Source organism: Diabrotica virgifera, chromosome 4, assembly GCF_917563875.1.
Source record: "Diabrotica virgifera virgifera chromosome 4, PGI_DIABVI_V3a".
In the NCBI taxonomy this organism is placed as follows: Eukaryota; Metazoa; Arthropoda; class Insecta; order Coleoptera; family Chrysomelidae; genus Diabrotica; species Diabrotica virgifera.
The window spans coordinates 257,313,257-257,335,239 of NC_065446.1; the positions used below are offsets into that span (position 1 = coordinate 257,313,257).

At 32.5% G+C, this 21,983-nt stretch overlaps 1 protein-coding gene across 1 annotated transcript; it reads right to left on the bottom strand.

The window, feature by feature from the left end:
• Nucleotides 1-956: 956 nt before the first annotated feature.
• Nucleotides 957-21,744, bottom strand: LOC126883385 (venom serine carboxypeptidase-like). The gene is made up of 2 exons (XM_050648910.1): nt 20,842-21,744; nt 957-5,170 (listed from the first exon to the last, which is right to left on the bottom strand). The coding sequence occupies exons 1-2, from the start codon at nt 21,659-21,661 to the stop codon at nt 4,587-4,589; spliced, it is 1,404 nt and encodes a 467-aa protein (XP_050504867.1). The 5' UTR covers nt 21,662-21,744; the 3' UTR covers nt 957-4,586.
• Nucleotides 21,745-21,983: the final 239 nt, after the last annotated feature.

The window sequence follows — 21,983 nt, forward strand, 5'->3', positions numbered from 1 at the left end:
GCCATCACCGCGATGAAGGTTGGCAATCATCATGCTATTCTCACTACAGCCCGAAAGAGTTCAGTTGAGCTGCATCATCCAAACCATTCTCTCAGATTTCTAAGCCAGGACATTTTTCTCCTACCTATGCTGCGCCTTCCTTGAATCTTTCCCTGCATAATTAATTTTTGGAGTTCATATCTGTCACCACGTGTTATATGACCCAAGTATTGAAGTTTTCTTATTTTGATGGAATCCAGTATCTTCCTGCTGTTCTGTATTCTCCTTAGTAAGTACTTCCTCATTGGTTATTCTGTCTATCCAGGAGATTTTCAGCATTCTTCGATACGTCCACATCTCAAATGCTTCCAATGTATTGAGGCATTGTTTATTGAGAGTCCATGTCTCCGCACCATACAAAAGAACAGAAAATACATACCATTTTAGTACTCGCTTTCTAAGATTTAGGCTGAGGTCTCTACTACATAATATTTGTTTCATATTAGTGAATGCACTTCTAGCCTTTTCTATTTTAATTCGTATTTCTTTGGTATAATCGTTTTTTTTTTTTCACTAATGTTTGTCCCTAAAAAGATTATAATTCTGAACTCGTTCTATCGTCTTATTATTTACGTGTAGATTGATGTTTCTAATATTTTTCTTTGATATAATCATGAATTTTGTTTTCTTTATGACAGACCAAATTCTTCACTCGTTGCAACAACCTTATATAAATTCTTTGTAGATCTGTAATAGTTTCTGCTATTAGTACTGTGTCAGTGGCGTATCTAATTTCACATAATATGGGTAGGCCATTTATTTTTATGCCTGCTACTTCATCTTCCAATGCTTTTTTGATATTAATTATACCTAATATAGACTATAGTAGGCACTTCACAGGTGTTATCTACATTTTCATGAAGAGTCATCACATTTTAAGTAGTCTAAAATATTAAAACATGCATAGAAAAGCAAAATTAAGAGCTATATAATTTATTTGTAAGTAACAAAAATTAAATATTATACTTATAACAATAATAGTAAACTTAATACCTCAATGCTAATACATACATCAATTTCGGCACATTTTTTAAATTAAATAAAGTGACTGTTTTTGGCTCTTATATCTTATATCACTAGTTTTTAAAACAATATTGTTAATACCTTATTTTGAGCAAATTCAACTTTTTTTTAGTGTTGGTCATGTTGTATAGGTGTGGGCGCAAGTCAGCTGGCGTTCTTGGGAACGAGGCATGAGCAAATTCCACCACTCTATCCGGCGTTCAGCGTGCATTTCCTAAAGCGTCGTTTAAACACAACGATAAGTCACAGCAACTAGTTGTGATGATAAGTTGAAACGCTGTTTAGACGCTGCGATTCAATGCGATATCACCTTCAACCCAACTCCAACTTTGATAAGTTGTGCGATGCACCGTTTACACACAATGATAAGTTGCAACAACTCGATTGACCTTGATAAGTTGTTTGATTTATCGCTGTGTTTAAACGATCCTTAACAACACGTCCAGCTGGGCATAAGTCAATATGTTAGTCGACCTTGAAACGAACGAATACCGGCTTTTTTGTGGGTTTAGTCGTTGTGTTTGGTTATAACAACTTGCGTTTTTATTAAAACAGTTTTAATATCAGGGTCCTGCATGGATCGGTAGACGTGGAAACGAATCGTGGCCTCCAAGATCGCCAGACATTACTCCTATGGATTTTTCAATTTAGGAACAGTTTTTTTGCGCGAAGATGGACAACGTTGAAGATCTCTTTGATTGAAAAACGTTATTTGAAGTGTATTGTGATGAATGGTGAACATTTGGAACAATTATTTTAAATACATAATTATTTGCAAAGACAGCTGACTTCTGGTCACCCTTGTATATGAAAGTCCACATTACTCTGGACTAATTAGCAAAATACAAGGAAAAGTTATTTACCAGCAATTTTATTACTGGAATCGAATCTTATGTTGTTCTGAAGCTATTTCCTTGTGGCATTTTTATAATTAAGTATTTTCTATGGGAAATAAGCCACAATTTTACTAAAAAATGAATTTATTAACGTTTCGAAGCCCAAATCGGGTTTCGTTGTCAAAATACAAAATACTATTAAAATAAACAAAAATGTTGTTGCTAAGTAAAAAAATTCTTCTAATAATTTTTTTAATCTGACTCATTGTGTCTTGAATCTTATGATTGTATATATTAATAATATAGGTATGCAAAGTCCGCAGATAGTGCCCTACTTTTTTTATAAACAAAATGGAGCCCGAAAATCGTATTTTTTTCAATTTTTGCTTCATAACTCCAAAGATTTTAACTTTACACCAAAAACACCCAAACAAAAATTCACCGTAATTAAATTCTGCATAGAGACGTGTTTTTCCCGATTTACTTCGACGAAACATTTCCCCGTAAAATGCGGGTTTTTCCAACAAAATCTTTACTTTTCAACTAAAATTTTATACAAGTAATTGTTTATCAATAATTAAATAACTTGGTAATATAAAAGCTCTTTTCGTATAGATTATAATTCCAGAAGCCGATGGAAAGTGAATGAACAGTTTAGCAACAATTGAATTGTTAATTAAAAATTTACGGTCGCTATAATAACCACAATAATTATGGTTCATAAGAATAACTATGATTTTTGTAAAAAAAAAGACACTGTACCTATCTAATGTACTTTACAGAATTGAAATTGGACTATTTAAGCGGCCCCAGGAATATTTTAAAATTATAAACAATTTTTTGGCTTATAAACAAATAGACTATCCCGGGAAATATTAAATTAAATTAAATCACGAAAACGTTATAGGAAAAAAAGCAGCAGGACGCTTCTTTTAAAAGAAAATACGTTTAGTTGTGATGAGTGGTTCCTGAGATACAACCTGTCAAAGATGACCGGCATTTACGGCAAAGATATAAACAATACGATCATAATTTTTGAACCATCACCTTTTTATTTCGGTCCTCTTTCTTCACACCAATTTTCATATCTTTAAAATATTCATAAAATATATTATTATAATAAAAATATCGATATTGAAAATTGACAAAAATAGCAAAATTCCAATCAAAAATTAGGTTGGAGAAAATGTAATCTCAATGTTCAAAATCGCTATACGTTAAAAAAATGCATTTTCTCGGCTTCCCATGGAGCAATTTTCTTCATTCTTTTTTTTTTGTTTCCAAGTAACTGGAGCAGAGCCATCTAAATAACGAAATATTATATGTCAAACTTGCTTTTGTTTTGTTATAATATATTAATTTATTTATAAGCAAAGACAACTACATATTTTTTCAGTTGTAGACTTTTTTTTAGATAAACTTACTACAAGTGTACCTTTTAACGTTAAAAACACAAATATTCTCATTTGAAAGCTGTATAATTATTTAAACAAATTAAAAATTTTTGTTATAATAAATAAATTAATTTATTATAACAAAACAAAAGTAACTTTGACATTTAATAATGCGTTAGTTAGATAGCTCTATTCGAGTTACTTGGGAACAAAAAAAGAATGAAGAAAATTGCTTCATGGGAAGCCGAGAAAATGCATTTTTTTAACGTATACCGATTTTGAACTTTGAGATTACATTTTGTCCAACCTTAATTTTTGATTGGAATTTTGCTATTTTTGGCAATTTTCACTCGTAATATCGATATTTTTATTATAATAATATATGATATGAGTATTTTAAAGATATGGAAATTGGTGTGAAAAAAGAGGACCGAAATAAAAAGGTGACGGTTCAAAAATTATGATCCTATTATTTATATCTTTGCCGTAAATGCCGGTCATCTTTAACCGGTTGTATCTCAGGAACCACTTATCACAATTAAACGTTTTTTCTTTTAAAACAAGCGTCCTGCCGCTTTTTTCCAATACCGTTTTCATGATTTAATTTAATATATCCCGAGATATTCTATTTGTTTATAAGCCAAAAAATTGTTTATAATTTTAAAATATTCTTCAGGCCGCTTAAATAGTCCAATTTCAATTATGTAAAGTACATTAGATAGGTACTGTGTTATTTTATACAAAAATCATAGTTATTCTTATGAATCGTAATTATTGTGGTTATTATAGCTACCGTAAATTTTTAATTAACAATTAAATTGTTGCTAAACTGTTCATTCAATTTTCATTGGCTTATGGAATTATAACCTATACGAAAAGAGGTTTTATATTACTAAGTTATTTAATTATTGATAAACAATTATTTATCTAAAATTTTAGTTGAAAATTAAAGATTTTGTTGGAAAAAACCGCATTTTCCGGGGAAAATTTTCGTCGAAGTAAATCGGGAAAAACACGTCTCTATGCAGAATTTAATTACGGTGAATTTTTATTTGGATGTTCTTGGTGTAAAGATAAAACCTTTGGAGTTATAGAGCAAAAATTGAAAAAACACGATTTTCGGGCGCCATTTTGTTTATAAAAAAAGTAGCACACTATCTGCGGACTTTGTGTACCTATATTATTAATATATACAATCATAAGATTCGATTCCAGCAATAAAATTGCTGGTAAATAACTTTTCCCAAAAATGGCCTATTCGCCGATAATCTGAACAGACTAACATATCTTTATTCTAGTGAAGTTGATTTTGTGTAAAACGTGTAATTAGATCCAGCGCTGCCTTTGGCTGATCTCCAGGAACCAAATGCCCAGCATTTCTCACCAAAACCTCTGTCAAGTTACCAGCCTGCTTAACGTATCCGGCTAGATAATCACCCACATACCATTTCTGCCTTCGAGCAGTTTTATATTCGTTGGCAGCACTGAAATGCAAATGCTTTAAAAAGTTCTCAGTAGTGGGATAGGCAACTATTATATCAAGCTGTCCGTTGTAGAAAAGAACTCTGATGTTGCTGAGCAGTTCAGAAATCCACGGCGCTACGGACTGCATTAAGTCCAGGACCAGTTTTTTCTCCACGTCGTCTCCGTCGTTGTATTTTAGGTTGCCTACGTGAATCGCTTTTCGGACTTGCTCGCTTTCCAGGAAATCAGTTAAGTTTGACTCTCCTGAACCATGGTCCTGTAAGTAATTATAATAAGAAGTAAATCCAGTGATGTTTTTAAACAAAGTGTTTCCTCCGTTTAGGTCTCCATTTAGAAGATCGTCAAATAGTTCAAAGGCTTTCTGGAAGTCTTCTTTATGGATATATTGTATAACTAAAAAAATAAATAGTTGTTGATAATTATGTAGCTATACAAAGTTGAATTAGGGTAGGTTAGGTTACAAAGGTAGACGGCCTAAAGGAATACCATAGATGAGATGGGTAGATGACATAAAAGGAAGCCGGAACAAATTGGGAGTATGTTGCTCAGGATCAGTGACGGCTAGTCAGAGGAGGCAACGGAGGCTTAGCCTCCCCATAAATTTTTTACACATTTTATGTCATCTCTGGGACATAGGTAATATTTCTATAATTATTGATGAAATGTCACTGTTTTGTTTATTTTGAATCACGAGAAACAACAAGCGCTAGTACTAATACAAAGTGTAAATTACTGCGCACTTGTACGCATCTGGAACGCATCTATATACCCACCTCGCTGTGAGCAGCTCCTCCGGGGTTGCCAGATTGGGGGAATTTCCCCCAAATTTGGGGTATTTTTTCTTGTTTGGGAGATTTTTTGGGGTATACACTGAATGGGGGATTTTTTTGGAGGAAAATTTTTTCGCATTGGGGTTTTTTGGAGTATAATTTTAAGAACACATTCCATTGCTTGGCCGATTTTGAATTTCAAGTTAAACTGTGATTCACAAAAATCTTTGAATATAAATTCATTTATAGTCGATTCTGCCATCTAGTACAAACTACTTAACTTATTTTGTAAAGCATTACAGTTTTCTTCAACAACGACACAACAAAATTTGGTTTTTGTGCGCTTGATGGTGTATTTAAATATTCATAATGGTACCTATGTGAAACACAGAATATCGTATCTCCTATTGCTTAACTTTATTTACTTTTCTAGAATTAACTTTGAAGAAGGTTATATTTCTGGTGTGTTCAATAATAATACGCATAATGTATTTAAATTAGTGTTTGTAGACGTGTTAATCTAAAAATATGCCTAAAGAAAAGGAGTATACCCGAAAATACCGACTTACTTGGGAATCGGATGCTGAACTTAAAGAAAGGTAATCTGTTTAATAGAATTTTATTGGTGTTTGTCATTAATAATTAATTATTCTATGTATGATGGATTGGTCCTGTATCAGAAGATGACACAAAATCATTTTATAAGATATGTAAATGGTAGATTTATAATATATTGTATAAAATCTACTAAAATTCTACGCTGGTAAAATGACACTTGACAGCCAAAAAAGAAGAAAAAATGACAGATGACAGCCCAAAAAGAAGAAGAAATGACAGATGACAGCTCAGAAAAAAGAAGAAGAAATGGCAGATGAATTTTGGGGGATTTTTTTTAAATGTCATTTTTGGGGGAATTGTATAAATCGGTCTGGCAACCAAGGGAGGCAGAAACCAGACTCGACTCCGTTGTGTTATTCTTCTTCTTCAGGTTCCTTCCCCTATCGGAGGTTGGAAATCATCATCGCTATTTTAATTTTATTGGCCGCACTTCTGAATAATTCTAATGAGCTGCAACCGAACCACTCTCTCAAATTTCTTAGCCAGGATATTTTGTTTGTGTCGTCCTGGGTTTCTCTTCCCTTGCATAATTAACCTAAGTAATGCGTACTCGCCCCTCATTATATGACCCAGATATTGAATCTTTCTAATTTTAACAGATTTTATGACTTCACATTCTTTCTTCATTCTTTGTAACACCTCTATATTAGTTACTTTTTCAGTCCACGATATTCTGTGGATTCTCCTGTAGCACCACATCTCAAAGGAGTTTAATTTTTTGATTTCAGACTGTTTGTCCACGCCGTGTGTGTCGTTGTCCGTTGTGTTATAAGTTACGACAAACTTCTCGAAACCACCAATATAGTTTCCTATGCGTACAATAATACTCGATAGAGAAACGTAATATTATATCGCTTCACGTCATACTACCCAGAAATATAATGCAGGGGAGGCTAAACCAGAATTAGGCTCACTTGTGTTTTTACTTATATTCTATAAGGAAGTTAATAGTCAGGGTATTTCTTGGCGTGATTTTATCAGTTTATTTTTTTTTTAATTAGTGTTTGGTGAATTTTCGTAATTCATATATTTTTATTTGTGTTGTTATTGGCTTGGTAAGGTTATTTTTACAATTTATGTACCGTTGTTTGTTTATATAAAATGGATAAGTTAAACGAAATCAAAATATCTGAAGATATAATTGACTGGCTGCTCAGGAATAATTTTAATACTTTAAGGATATACATATAATAAAGCTTATATTATTAAAACCTTAGGAAGACCACAGACCACAGTCAAATTTAACTATTATTAAATCCTCAGGTAATCATCAAAATCGTGCATTTAATATTAATTGGTATAATAAATGGGACTGGTTAACCGGGTCTATTAAGAGGGAAAAAGTTTTTTGCTATCCTTGTATCTTATTTTCAACACAAACCGAACATACAACGTGGTCTAAAATAGGATATTCAGATCTAAAAAATTTACCTCGTTCAACTGAAAGACATTCCAAATCTAAAGATCACATATTTTCGTCGTGTAAATTAAAACTTTTTGCTAAACAAAATATAGTAACTGCTTTAGATACAGCTCAAAAAGAAGCCATACTTACTTACAATAATCAGGTTTTGGAGAATAGGATCAATTTAAAAAGGCTTATCGATATAACAATATATTGGGCTTCGCAAAATTAGCTTTTCGCGGACACGATGAAAGTGATGATTCCATTAATCGCGGCAATTACAAGGAACTTCTATCGTTGTGGGGGAGCCTTAAATTACAGTTTTGGTGCATTTTTTTGCTAGTGCAAATTTGTCTAGATTTTTTATAGTTAGAGCCTCCCCCAGTGTAAAACTCACGAGCCGCCACTGGTCAGGATACAGATCGATGGAAGGAGTTGGTAGAGGTATATGTCCAAAAATGGACGACAGAAGGCTAAGATTAGGTTAGTTAGCCCAAGATAAGGGCACTCTTCTGTCCTGATGTTGAAAAATCAGTTCCTTGATAAGAAAAAGGCTAAAATAAGAATTACAAGGAAAGAAGAACACCCAAATAGTTTTGAATCTGGATATGATCTAGCCGATATATGTTACCAAGGAGAATAAGAATGAGCACCCGCCCATACTGATGAACAGATAACATCATAGACGTTATAAGAAGCGATTGCAATGAATTAATAAGAAAGACTAAAAGCTTAAAGAGAGAACTAACCACAGAAACGGCGAAAGGAGAAGATGCTGGAAAGAACTTTGCGAAAGCCTGGAAAGTAGCATCTAGGGGGCCTTGTATAAGATTGCAGCTAGAGAGCTCAAAGGGACCCTTATTTAAGATAGCCTTAGATATTAGCTTTAGCCTTAGATAGCTTAGAGTGGAGAAAACCTTCCAAACAACAGTTACAGAGACACCAACAAAATGCTTTATAATGAAAGATATCATGGAAGCTGAAAATGCACTAAAGATGGAAAGATATATCAAGTAAAAACCCTGAATAACCCCTGAAATCCTGGTTTTTCACAACAATGGTTGTATTTGTTTGCCTGATGTCTGAATTTGCATTGATTCAGGTTGTGATTAACCACGATTAAAAAACATGGTCTTTTGGAGTTTTAAAGATGTTTCAACCAAATTTTTAATGAATTTGAAGGGCTCAGTTACTTTAAATTATACATAATCTATAAAAAACGTTGATTTGATGTATTTAAAAGTCTATAAAATAGGGAATTCCCCTACAAACCAGTTTTTCACAAAATAAAAAATTAGATCTGCAGCCATCTCCAAAGAAGTTATACGAAAAAAAATGCACTTTTAGATTATTAGTCCATTGAAATGTTACATTTTAGGGTTGCATTTCTTAGAGGAGTCAATTTTATTTTTTTAATGTGTAGGGGGGTTCAGTAGAAGCATAAGTTCAAGTTTTTGGGGTTGAAACCCTTGTCCCCCGGCCGCCATCTTGGAAAAAGGGGTGCAAAGGGCTTTTGCACTGTATCTCCTAAACTAGTCAACCCACAGAAAATTTAATTTTACATAAAATGTAGCAAATTAAATTTTCTACAATTTTATATCTATTACTTTTTATCGTCAAGTGACCAACAAAAAAGTTATAAACAAAAATAAGATTAAATGTACGAATTTTCCTTTGGGAGGTTATAACTTTTTTTCGTTCATTTCACAATAAAATAACATAGCGATTTTGTAGAGGATTTTTCAACGAACAATTTCCACTATAAAGTTGTTTAATTTTGTTTACTTATCTAGGTTTTACAGCGCTCCAAACTTGGCCAAATTCTCGAATTCACATAGGAATACAATAAAAATAAAACATTGGTCTTACTGCTTTTCTATCTTTATATTTATTTATTATGATTTTAATATTCCTATGCTATTATTACGCTATTTTTGACCCTTTTCCCCTCCACCTAAGAGGTATAGTCTGGAGGTGCGTTTTTTGTGTGGTATCCCCAATAGGCCTAATCCACGGACAATTTCTAGACAAAATAATATTATTTATTATTATATGTTGAAAAAGATCTATCATAATTATTATTTTTTCTATGGTTCAGGTTGCGAGTCAAGATCTGAATCAGTATCCGAGGGGAATTTTTGTGGTATAATGAGAATAAAGAGTTTGGGTCATTGTCGGTAATTCATCTTCCAATTAATTTTCTTCCATAATTAATGTTGATATGTCCACGATGTTGCTCGGTAATTCATCTTCCAATTAATTTTCTTCCATAACTAATGTTGATATGTCCACGATGTTGCTTGAACTTTCACAGTTCCAGTTTCCATTGCATCTGCAAAAGATGAATTTAATAAGCTCGGGGGTACTGGATGCTTGGAAGTTTGGATTGGTATCCAAAATTTTCCATGCTTTTTCCAGCCCCAATCTTCTGGATCACAATGTTTACCGAGCCATGGCTGAATCTGGTGATACACTCGGAGTCTGTGAAAATGGTCTGCATCTTGTGTTGGAGGAAGTGAGAAGAGACTAAATGCATTTTTGTTGCTGTTTCAGCGAATCGTTTGTATCTCAGGGTTTCCAGAGAATGGTCTTTATTTCTGCCATATAAAGAGATGAATAACGTTCGACGACAACAGTGAGTAAAGATGGCTCGACTTTCCCACTGACAAATAATTTTCCCCAGAGGTTTCTTACAACTAAAATAACCACTACTCATGATGCGCGCTTACAAAAAACACAAAATGCTTATCTAATCATAAAAATATATATTTTATCCACTCTTAATCTTATTTTCTATAAAACTCAAAATGCATTTCACAATTTTTAATACGACTGCACGTGGTCAAATACGTAGCACAACTGTAAGAATAAGTTAAGTAGAGGGGAACCGACTGCTGTGCCACCTAGGATAAATTATAATAAAAAAAGTAATCATCATCATAGTCATTAACATCTTAGTAGATGTGTTGTGGTTCATAATTGGGCTTCAGCAGCTTGGACAGTTTGATTGATAATATTTCTCCACTGGTCGCGGTCATCAATTACATGTATTGCCTCAGTGTACTGTTTGTTGAGAAGCTTTTTAGTAATGTCCGCCCATCGCTGTGGAGATCTTCCGCGTTGGCGTTGAGTCTGAGGCCTTCCTTGGACCACCAACCGCTCCATTTTGTGATCACTTCTATGGATATGACCGAAGAACTTTAAAATTCTAGAGTAAACGGTACTGGAGAGACGCTGATCCGGTTTAATTTCATCCAGAACCGAGATATTTGTACGGCGAGCCGTCCATGGAATTCGAAGCAGGCGTCTCCATGTCCACATTTCAAAGGCGTCTATCTGATTCTTTGACTGTCCATGTCTCGCATGCATAGTAAAATATGGAAAAGACCAGAGTTGAAACGAGTCTCTTTTTGTTTGTCATAATAATGTGACGATTACGCCAGACCCCGTTTAGTTCACTCATGGCTGCTCTTGCTAGTTGAATGCGTCTTCTAATTTCGGGTTCACAACTGCCTGTGTTGTTAACTAGAGCTCCAAGATATATCATAGATGAGACTACCTCGCATCCCGCAATAGTTTGGGTTTCAGAAAACTGTTGTTGGCGATCAATAACCATGATTTTGGTTTTGTTGTAGTTAACCATGAGTCCTCGAGTTTTTTTAATAATTCAGTAATTTCTTCTGGAGTAGAGGCTAGAAGTGTAGTGTCGTCTGCGAAACGCAAGTTAGATATCTTAACACCACCTAGGTTTACTCCTCCCTCCCAACCATCCAAGACTCTGCGCATTATGAACTCCGAATAGATGTTAAATAATAAGGGAGATAAAACGCATCCTTGGCGTACTCCCTTCTCCAAAGTGCATTTGTCAGACAGGTATCCGTCCATTCGAATATATGCCAGGTTATCTTGGTACAGTTTGTTAATAAGGTGAGTCAAGTGTTTAGGTACACCCATTGTCGTCAGTATGTTCCATAGTTTGTCCCATCTAACATTATCAAAGGCCTTTGTATAATCGACGAAACATATAAATATCGGGATCTGGTATTCTCTGGCTTTTTCTATGATGTTTCTTACATTAAGGATTTGTTCTCTAGTACCTCTGCCCTTTACAAATCCAGCCTGCTCAAGTGCTATTTGCCAACTTATGAAGTTTTCTAGACGCCGTTGCAGTATGTAGAGGATCACCTTACTGGCGTGTGATATTAGAGCTAACAGTGGCGTGCTGGCCATATAAATGAATCGGTGCAATCACCGAGAGGCCGCGGCCTCTTGAGGCCGGTCAAATATTTTCTCAAAAATTTTTAGATGTAATAAAAAAATATTTTTTTTAATTTCTAATCGGATGTTAATTTTGCTAATAATATAACTAAAACATTAAAAAAAAATTAATTTTTTAATTGTGAAATACAGCTTAAGTAAATGAATAAGGCTCTATAGTCTATATGCATAAATAGATTGCTACAGATAATATTATTTATTTTCATACATACAAGTATATTTATGAATTTCCTTCAAACATGTATGTACTCTGCAGAATAAAAAATGGAAAAACGTCTTGCTCACTTTTGACCGAATTATTGGAAGTATCGAAAAACGATTTGATCAAGACAAATCAAACCGTTTTATGATGATCTAAGCACTCTACATCCTAGAAATTTTGATGCAATAAAAATTGGTATACTGAAAAATTAAGAAATTTTTATCCTACCATATTTGCGACTGCAATTAGAGAAGAACTCGTGGATTCTTCTGATAAATGTATTGTATTAAAAATAGGATTTTGCAAAATACATACTGAGATTATAGAAGATCGAGTTAATGATGAATATGTTCAGTCTACAGAAAATATGAAAAATGATAATATGATATTATTAATCTAAGTGATAATGAACATGAAGTAACAAATGACAATGTTGATATCGTGAAAACTTCACCTCCGTGTGGTACTAAAAAGTGTAAAGATTGTATAGCTTGCTGTTACGCTGTTTTGTAAAAGTACAACTTATATCAGTGTGCTGTGTGCTTATCAAAATTTAAATAGTATAATATAAAGCATTTATTAACTCTTTCAGTGACACCAGTATCTTGCAAAAAAAGCTTTTCAACATTAAAATGCATAAAAAATCGGTTAAGAAGTACTTACTTTAACACAAGATCACTTTTATGCTAATGGCTATAGAAAAAGAAGCTTTGTCTGAGCTTAAAAATGATGGAATAATCGACGTATTTGCTCAACAATCGAACAATCTACTTTAATGCGGAAATTATTGATCAAGAGTTAAGTAATTATTTTATAAAATAATCGCAAAAGAATATTTAGATTATTGCGTTGCATTAACATTTTAATAGTTATTTATGATATGTGTTAAAAGTACACGTTTTAGGCACGCATGTGCAGTGGCGGATCTAGGGGAGGGCGATGGGGTAGTTGCCCCCCTCTCAAACCAAGTTATATATAAAGATTATAAAAACATTCAATTATTCGTTTATTTTTCATAGAAATTTAGCCAATCGGCCCCCTCTCTTGACGATGCTGGATCCTGCTAGATCCGCGACTGCGCATGTGAAAGTTTGCAGAATGAGCGAAGCGAATTCTGAAATTCACATGAGTGCCTTAAAAATGAAAAAATATTTTTTCTACAAACGTCTTATATATCAACAATTATAATTTATTCATTACAGGGCAATATCTACAAAAACTTTTACTTGAACTTGACTGACATTCCATTTTTATATTGTCCTTGACATTACATCAAAACCGCCTATACTGTCAATACGTACCTAAATCATAACAACTATAGAATGACATCTTACTTTTATTGTTGTATATTCTAACAAATTTTAATAGTTTTTTTCTACAAACGTGTTAAAAATGCAATAATACAGTTTAAATTAAATTTAAAAAAAACCTTTTAAACCACCTTTTTCAAATTGCGCAAGTTTTACTATTAATATTAATGTTAATAAATGAAATATAAATATTTTGACGTTTCAAAATCTGACATTTCTCTTTTTTAACTGCAGTGCCTTAAAATTTTTTTAAAGCACTAGTGCCTTAAAGTAGCATTTTTAACGCTCGTATGGAGTGCTAAAAATTGCATTTTTAACACGTTTGTAGAAAATAGTATATTGTGCAACAAGTGCAGAAAGGTACTAATTTCTCACGAGTTTGAAAAGTTGCGGTACGAGCGCAAGCGAGTGCCGCAATTCAAACGAGTGAGAAATTACCTTTCTGCACGTGTTTCACACTATACTTTTTCTACAAGCACAGTTTTTCCTAAAAATAAAAATCACAATTTCCAAACGACGATTAATTATAATAGGTACCTATGTGATAAATTTTAAACTGTATTTAATTAATACCTACTAATCAATTTAAATTCCTTATACCTAAATAAATTGCACAGAAATCAGTTAAAAAATTAATGCACTGCCTTAATTTGTTTAAATTTAAACAATTATTACACATTATTAACATTATATTTATGCAGTCACGAATTTACACAAAACCTACTTCATTCGACGTCTCTTGCATAGGTTGCTAAATCCTTATTGGTTATTTGATAATTATAAAATGTTTAATAAGAATAAAATTGTAAAATAAAACAGTTGTAACATCCATAATTTAGTTTCTATGCTATAGTTAAGTATAATAATTGTCTTATAGGTTATATATTTGTCTAAAGTTTAACCACGGATGTAAACAGAATATAACGTTACTCAGAATGCGGTAGTCCACGGATGTAAACAGAATATAACGTTACTCAGAATGAGGTAGTCAACTGTGCAGAAAAGAACTTTGCGGCACAGAAACGTCACTTTGCGGCACAGAAACGTCACTTTTCTGCACACTAATGTCAAATATCTTATACTGTGAGAAAATATCAAGTTTGCTAACATAAAACCGTGCAGAAAAGTGCACTTTGAATAGTGGTTGTAGAAAAATATTTTTAAATTAAAGTATTTGCACTCTACTTGCATTTGTACTCTCTTGTATAATTAATTTACTAAAATTGAGCTTAATACATAATTGAAAAATTCTCAAAATGTTATTTTACTTTTATCTTAATTACATCAAATTCATATTATATTTATTCAGGAAATTATGGTTTCTGCGTTACTGCATACAATATTGTCATACATGTCATTTATTATTTGTAAGATTATTATTCTTAAATGAAAAAATATGGCAAATTAAAAAAATCATTGAATTCGAAGTTTTATGTTTGTATCAAAAATAATTTATATTTTTGTTTTTGTTTTTGTTTTTTTAAACAACGAATAAAACATCCTGATAATAGAAGGTAAAATGAGGATGGGAGGCCGCTTTTCTACAAAATCACCGGGCCGCTTGAAAAGTTCCAGCACGCCACTGAGAGCTAATAGCCTGTAGTTGTTACAATTATTTGTTGAACCTTTCTTATGAAGAGGTATGATTATGGTATTTCTCCAATCCTCAGGCCAGACGCCTGTGTGCCATATTTCATTACACAATCGATGTAATATTTTCACTCCACATTCCGGAAGATGCTTCAAGACGTCTGCAGTAATGAGATCATATCCTGCTGCTTTGTTTAAAAAGTCTTTTTAAAGCGAATTCCACCTCGTAAAAAAGTATGTCAGGTTCAGATTCAAAACTAGTGTGGTGTGTCTCTGTTGAATGAGAATGGAAAGTGGAGGTCTGGCAGTCAGGTACAAACTAAAAAAAGTAATAGCAGGCAGATATTCAGTCCGGTAGGGAAGAAGAATAACGTAACTGCAAATTTTGCCAATTCCTGTTTATTGCGTAGTTAACTTCTAAAATACTATGTACAGATGATACAGTACAGAAACGACCTAGTAAAACTGAGAACTGTAAAAATGTGCTGAGCCACTATAGGGTAGTTGCGTCGCCGTCGTTACTGAAATACGCGCTGTTAGACCTTGTTTCAGATGCATAATGACGCAACTGTAGGTAGGGTTGAAAATGGGGCGAGTAAATTAAGATAATGTAATTCGAACCAATATCGATGAAAATAAAAGCCATCGTTGTCAAAAAACAAACGCCATACCGATGCTCCTGGACGATTACTCTTCATTTAATCCCTATTTTAAATATTTAAAAATCGTTTTTTTTTGTCTTCTGAAGAATTTTACATTTTGCGGTTGCGTCATTCCTCTTCTGGACCTGCGAATTTCTCCTCAAATAACTTCTTGGACCTTTTCTATATATATGCTTAGGGTTTTAAGTTTTATAGTGGGGAGAAAGGTCAAAAATAGATTAATAATAGCATAGGAATGTTAAAATCATAATAAATTGTATGAATAAAATAATATGTAGATAGAAAAGTAAGCCTAACGTTTTGTTTTTATTGTATCCCTATGAGCACTATTGGAGATTCTGGTCAAGTTTGGAGAGCTGTAAACCTAGATAAATAAATAGAATTAAACAACTTTATAGTGGAAATTGTTCGCTGAAAAACCCTCTACAAAATTGCTATAATGTTATTTTATTGTAAAATCTACTGAAAAAAGTTATAACCCCCAAAAGGAAACTTTTTAAAAAAATTTTACTTATTTTTGTTTATAACTTTTTTGTTAGTCACTTGACGATAAAAAGTAATAGAAACAAAATTGTAGAAAATTTAATTTGCTACATTTTGTGTTGTATTAGATTTTCCGTAGGGTTAGTAGTTTACGAGATATTGCCGACCCCAAAAACTTAAACTTAAGCTTCTACTGATCCCTCCTACACATTAAAAAAATAAAATTGACTCCTCTAACAGATTGCAAGGTAAGGCCTAAAAAATGTAACATTTCAATGTACACTCAACCTACGGGTCTATAAAATTAAAAGCCTAAACTATGCATGTGGAAATTGATTGCAATCCATTGAAAAAAAAAATAAATCCAAATAATGACGTTGGTGTGGAGGGGGTCTAAAATAACGCTGAATCTAATTTTTAATCACAGTAAAAAATGAAAAAAATTAGTGAAATAATTTTTCAGATTTTAACAGGGTGTACCCTTTATGGATGCATTATATCGAAGAAAAAACGAAGAAGTAGACCAAGCAAAATCAGATGGGTTAAATATAGGATGCCATGTACAGAGAATGCCAGATGACCGGATGCATCTAAACATTCCGTATATGTATTTTGAACCTAGGAGTTTTCTATTGGTTCGTTGCAGCACACGGTCATATTTTAACCAATAGGCGGCAAGGTCCCAAACGCATATACGGAATGTTATTCGGTTCCAAATTCATATAAGGAATGTTAAATATTCGTACACCGGAAAAGATAAGTTTTTATTAGAGTCTGTTAAAAGGAGATAAATTTTAAAATACTTGTTGCTGTATTATTAAATAAAAATAAAACAATTATAGTATTTGGAATGTTATTTGGTGCGAAATTCATATACGGTATGTTAAATATTCGTAGAACAAAAAGACGATTTTTAATAAAGCCAGTTAAAATGAGACTGGTTTTTAGTAGTAAATTATACAACGAGCATTTAATGATGGTCATTATGAAGCGAGTATAAGGGATAGGAAACGAGCCGCCTAGCGGCGAGTTTCGTATAGAGTACGAGCTTTATAATGATAATTAAATGCAAGTTGTATACACGATTTTTTCTATGATCGTTCACAAAAATAATATATTCAACTTTATTAATTTTGTAACGCAAACAAATTAAGTAGTTTGTCAGTCTGACAGTTTGTTTACATATTGAGAACTGTCAAAGCGTATATATTTGACTCGCCATTGGTTACTGCGCCTGTGCCACCTTTATCGCGAATGTCATATCGCGATCCTATTGGTTATTGTATCATATTGAAAATCTGTATCATAATGAAGTTCATTATGATACAGGTAGTGACATCATAATTGATATATAGTCCAGGGCGCATCTGTTTTGAGATGGACGTTGAGAGGGGACTCAAATTTTTTTGCAGAAATTGCTTGAAAATAAATCAAATAATAATATTTGAGTTATCCTCCCTCTCAAAAATGTCCGGAACATTGTTTAAATTACCAAAATGTCAAAAATTTAAGGAAAAATTCGATTTTTTTCTTGATTTTTTGATTAAAACTTTAAAAGTATTCATTTTCAAGAAAAGTTGTACTAACATAAAAGTTGCAAAATTGCAATAATTGCGAAAAAATTATACAAAAACAAGTATTCGCATTTTACGTTTTTCAACCATTTTTGCTACACCTAGGACCTTCATATTTCACCCAGAAAAACTTTATGATACAGAAAAACAATACTGTAAATTTCATTAAGATCGGTTCAATAGATTTTGCAAAATAAATTTTGCAATCCAGCTTTCGCAAAAAAAATTCATTTTTTCAAAATGTTACAAGACTGAAAATAAAGCAGATATCAAGTTGAAATTTTTTTTGCTTATAGAAATGTACTGTACCTTTCATTTGCAATTTTCAAAATTAATATCGATTAATTATCACGGCTTCAGAAATTTTTTGAAATAAACAATAATTTTTGGTGCTACGCGCAGGACAGCGGTGTTCGATTCACACAAGTTGATTTCCATCAAAATTTCTTCCAATCTTTATCTAACATATTATTTTCTTACTCTATATTTTGTTGTATTTTAATATTTTAATTTCACAAAAATCAAACTAATTTTATTATTGATTTTGAAATATTGTTTAAACAATTGCATATGTTTAAAAATAATAAACTTTTATTATTTAAGTTAAAATATATGAACAAAGAAAGTTTTTGCTAATAAAAGTGTTATTTCTAAAGATAGAGCATGTGTTTTTATTTTGCAATAAACAAATTTATTTATTTATATCGAAATATAATAAAAATTAAAATGTATCAATCATTATCAAAGGTCATTGGAATGCCCAATCAGAGCAAAGTATCAGCTGTCCTGCGCGTAGCATCAATAATTAATGTTTATTTAAAAAAATTCCTGACGCCGTGGTGTTAATCGATTTTAAATCTGCAAAATTGCAAATGAAAGGTACGGTACACTTCTATAAGTAAAAAAATTTTCAACTTGCTATCTGCTTTATTTTCAGTCCTGTAACATTTTGAAAAAAATAATTTTTTTTACGAAAGCTGGATTGCAAAATTTATTTTGCAAAATCTGTTGAATTGATCCTAATGAAATTAACAGTATTGTTTTACTGTATCATAAAGTTTTTCAGGGTAAAACATGAAGGTCCTAAGTGTAGCATAAATGGTTGAAAAACGTAAAATGCGAATACTCGTTTTTGTATATTTTTTTCAAAATTATTGCTATTTTGCAACAAGGGTGACTATTTTTTAAATTATTGACCAATTTTATATTGTAGCAAATTTAATTACGCAACTTTTATGTCAGTACAACTTTTCGCGGAAATGAATACTTATAAAGTTATAATCAAAAAACCAAGAAAAATATCGAATTTTTCCTTAATTTTTTGATATTTTGATTATTTAAACAATGTTCCGGACCTTTTTGAGAGGGAGGATAACTCAAATATTATTATTTGATTTATTTTCAAGCAATTTCTGCAAAAAAATTTGAGTCACCTCTAAACGTCCAAATGTACTAATATTTTTACAGATCCGCCCTGGTCTAATATTATAGTATGAGAACAGAAAAATTATTGTTAATGTATTATTAAAGATCTATAAGGAAAAAGATTTTCCTCTAGTTGGCTGTATACCATATAATACAAAAAAACGAATAAAGTCCTTTATAAAAGGTCAATATAAAATCCCTAAAAAGGGCTACATCACAGAACTAGTTTTCGATTGGTTGACCAATCATCATCAGTGCTTTCCTAAAATGAATTTAACCTTATAAAATGGTGCAAAGGTTTTAAAATTTTGACTACGGTTAAAAAAAGTTGTACGTTATACTCACGTGATCTTACATGCTAACCACCAAAATATTTGTAATTATGTAATATATGTAAATAAAATTTGTAATATTATATTTTGGTGGTTAGAATGGTAAGGACACGTGAGTAGGTATAACCTACGACTTTCTTAAACGTAGTCAAAATTTTAAAACCTTTGCATCATTTTATCAGGTTATATTCATTTTAGGAAAGCACGGATGATGATTGATCAATCAATCTAAAACTAGTTCTGTGATGTAGCCCTTTTTAGGGATTTTAAATATAGACTTTTTATAAAGGACTTTATTCGTTTTTTGTATTATATGGTATACAATACAGCCAACTACAGGAAAACCTTTTTCCTTGTGGATCTTTAATAATACATTAACAATAATTTTTCTATTCTCACACTATAAAATATCATTCATGATGTCACCACCTGTATCATAATGAACTTCATTATGATACATATTTTCATTAGGATACGGATTTTTAACCAATAGAATCGCGATATGACATTCGCGATAAAGGTGGCACACGCGCAGTAACCAATGGCGAATCAAATACATACTCTTTGACAGTTCTCAATATGTAAACAAACTGTCAGACTGACAAACTACTTAATTTGTTTGCGTTACAAAATTAATAAATTTGAATATATTTTTTTGTGAATGATCATAGAAAAAATCGTGTAAACAACTTGCATTTAATTATCATTATGAAGCTCGTACTCTATACGAAATTTGCCGCTAGGCGGCTCGTTTCGTATCCCTTATACTCGCTTCATAATGACCATCATTAAATGCTCGTTGCATAATATACTATTAAAAACCAGTCTCATTTTAATTGGCTTTAATAAAAATCGTCTTTTTGTTCTACGAATATTTAACATACCGTATATGAATTTCGCACCAAATAACATTCCAAATACTATAATTGTTTTATTTTTATTTATTAATACAGTAACAAGTATTTTAAAATTAATCTCCTTTTAACAGACTCTAATAAAAACTTATCTTTTTCGGTGTACGAATATTTAGCATTCCGTATATGAATTTGGAACCGAATAACATTCCGTATATGCGTTTGGGACCTCGCCGCCTATTGGTTAAAATGTGACCGCGTGCTGCAACGAACCAATAGAAAACTCCTAGGTTCCAAATACATATACGGAATGTTTAGATGCTGACCAGATCCCTAAAAAGATTTTGACGTGGACACCACAAGGGAGAGAAGGGAAAGAAGGAAGGCCGAGAAGAAGATGGAGTGAATGAACTGAAAAAGAACTAGAGGAGAGAGAAATCCCTGCAGGTCTATGGTTAAACAGAGAAGAATGGCAAATGTGAGTCGGAAGGCGTCGGAGAACGCTGTAAACCGATAGTAGTAGTAGCAAATAAAGGATACGGGCACGGGAAAAGTACTTACTTTCTTTTTCCAAATGATGTATTTCTTCCTTCTCATTACTATCCGCCAATCCTATCTGATACAGATAGTCGGAATAAACCAATTGATGCACAGGATCGCACAAACCGTTTCCAATAGCCATTCCCTTCAAGTTAATTTTCAACTCTGCTTCTTTATTCTTCGTGTAAATGGCATACGCCGCCGCTGGAATATACTTTCCTGCATAAGACTCACCCGTAATGAAGAAGTCGTTCTTTTGAAGATCCGGAAACAGCAGGAAAAACTGACGGATAGCTTCATAGAGATCTTCACCAACCTTGGTTTCGTTTTGTGCGAAGCCATTGTTGGTAAAACTGTATCCTGTTTGAACTGGGTTGTCTATGTATAGGACTGAATGTTCCTTGTTCCAAGAATAAGGGTTCAGTTCTAAATCTGGAGAATTGTTGTAGTTGAATGGTCCGTTTTCTTGAAATATGGCGTACAAAGAAGAAGCACCGGGACCTCCTTGCAACCACAGTAAAACAGGTGCTTCTTTGTAGTTGGTTTCTGCTGGGAAGAACCAAAAGAACATGTTTGAGTCAAAGGCTTTATCGACGGTGAAGAATCCAGAATAAGACTTTACGTTCTTGAAAACATCGGAAGGAACTTTGGCCAGTGATTGAGCTTTTTCTATTTGGTTGTTCTCTATGTACGGCGTTAAAATTAGTGGATCTTCTGTAACAATTACATCTCTTTTGATGTTTTTTGGCTTCAGTTTTGGGTAGAAGCTTGAAAAAGCTACTTCTGCATCTTGTATATAACACAGCAGCAAAAACGTTGCTGCAACTGCTCTGAACATCATTTCTAGGCACTGGTTCGAGTACAAATAAAAGAAATCACTTGTGTGACCTAGTTTAAATTGACAATCGTGATTTGCTCATAAAAAATCTTTATTCATGCTAACTGTATTTGTAAATATAAGTATCCACTTAACACATCTCTGAGATAAGGCATTCCAGTAAAGATATAGATATCGATTTAATATCATAAAAAATTACAGGAAATTGTGATAGACACAAAGTATTCTAATAATTTCAAAACGTATATAAAAATGCTACCAAGATAACCTTTAAACCTAATTTCATTAATCTCCAAATTGTAATTCTTTCTCATCTGATACAGAT

Excerpts from the sequence above, each read along its gene's own strand:
- LOC126883385 (XM_050648910.1), bottom strand. The coding sequence starts at position 21,661 with ATGATGTTCAGAGCAGTTGCAGCAACGTTTTTGCTGCTGTGTTATATA. Across the intron at positions 5,171-20,841 it reads ACATCATTTGGAAAAAGAAA|TTATACAATATATCCATAAA; the intron begins GTAAGTACTTTT and ends TTATTTTTTTAG.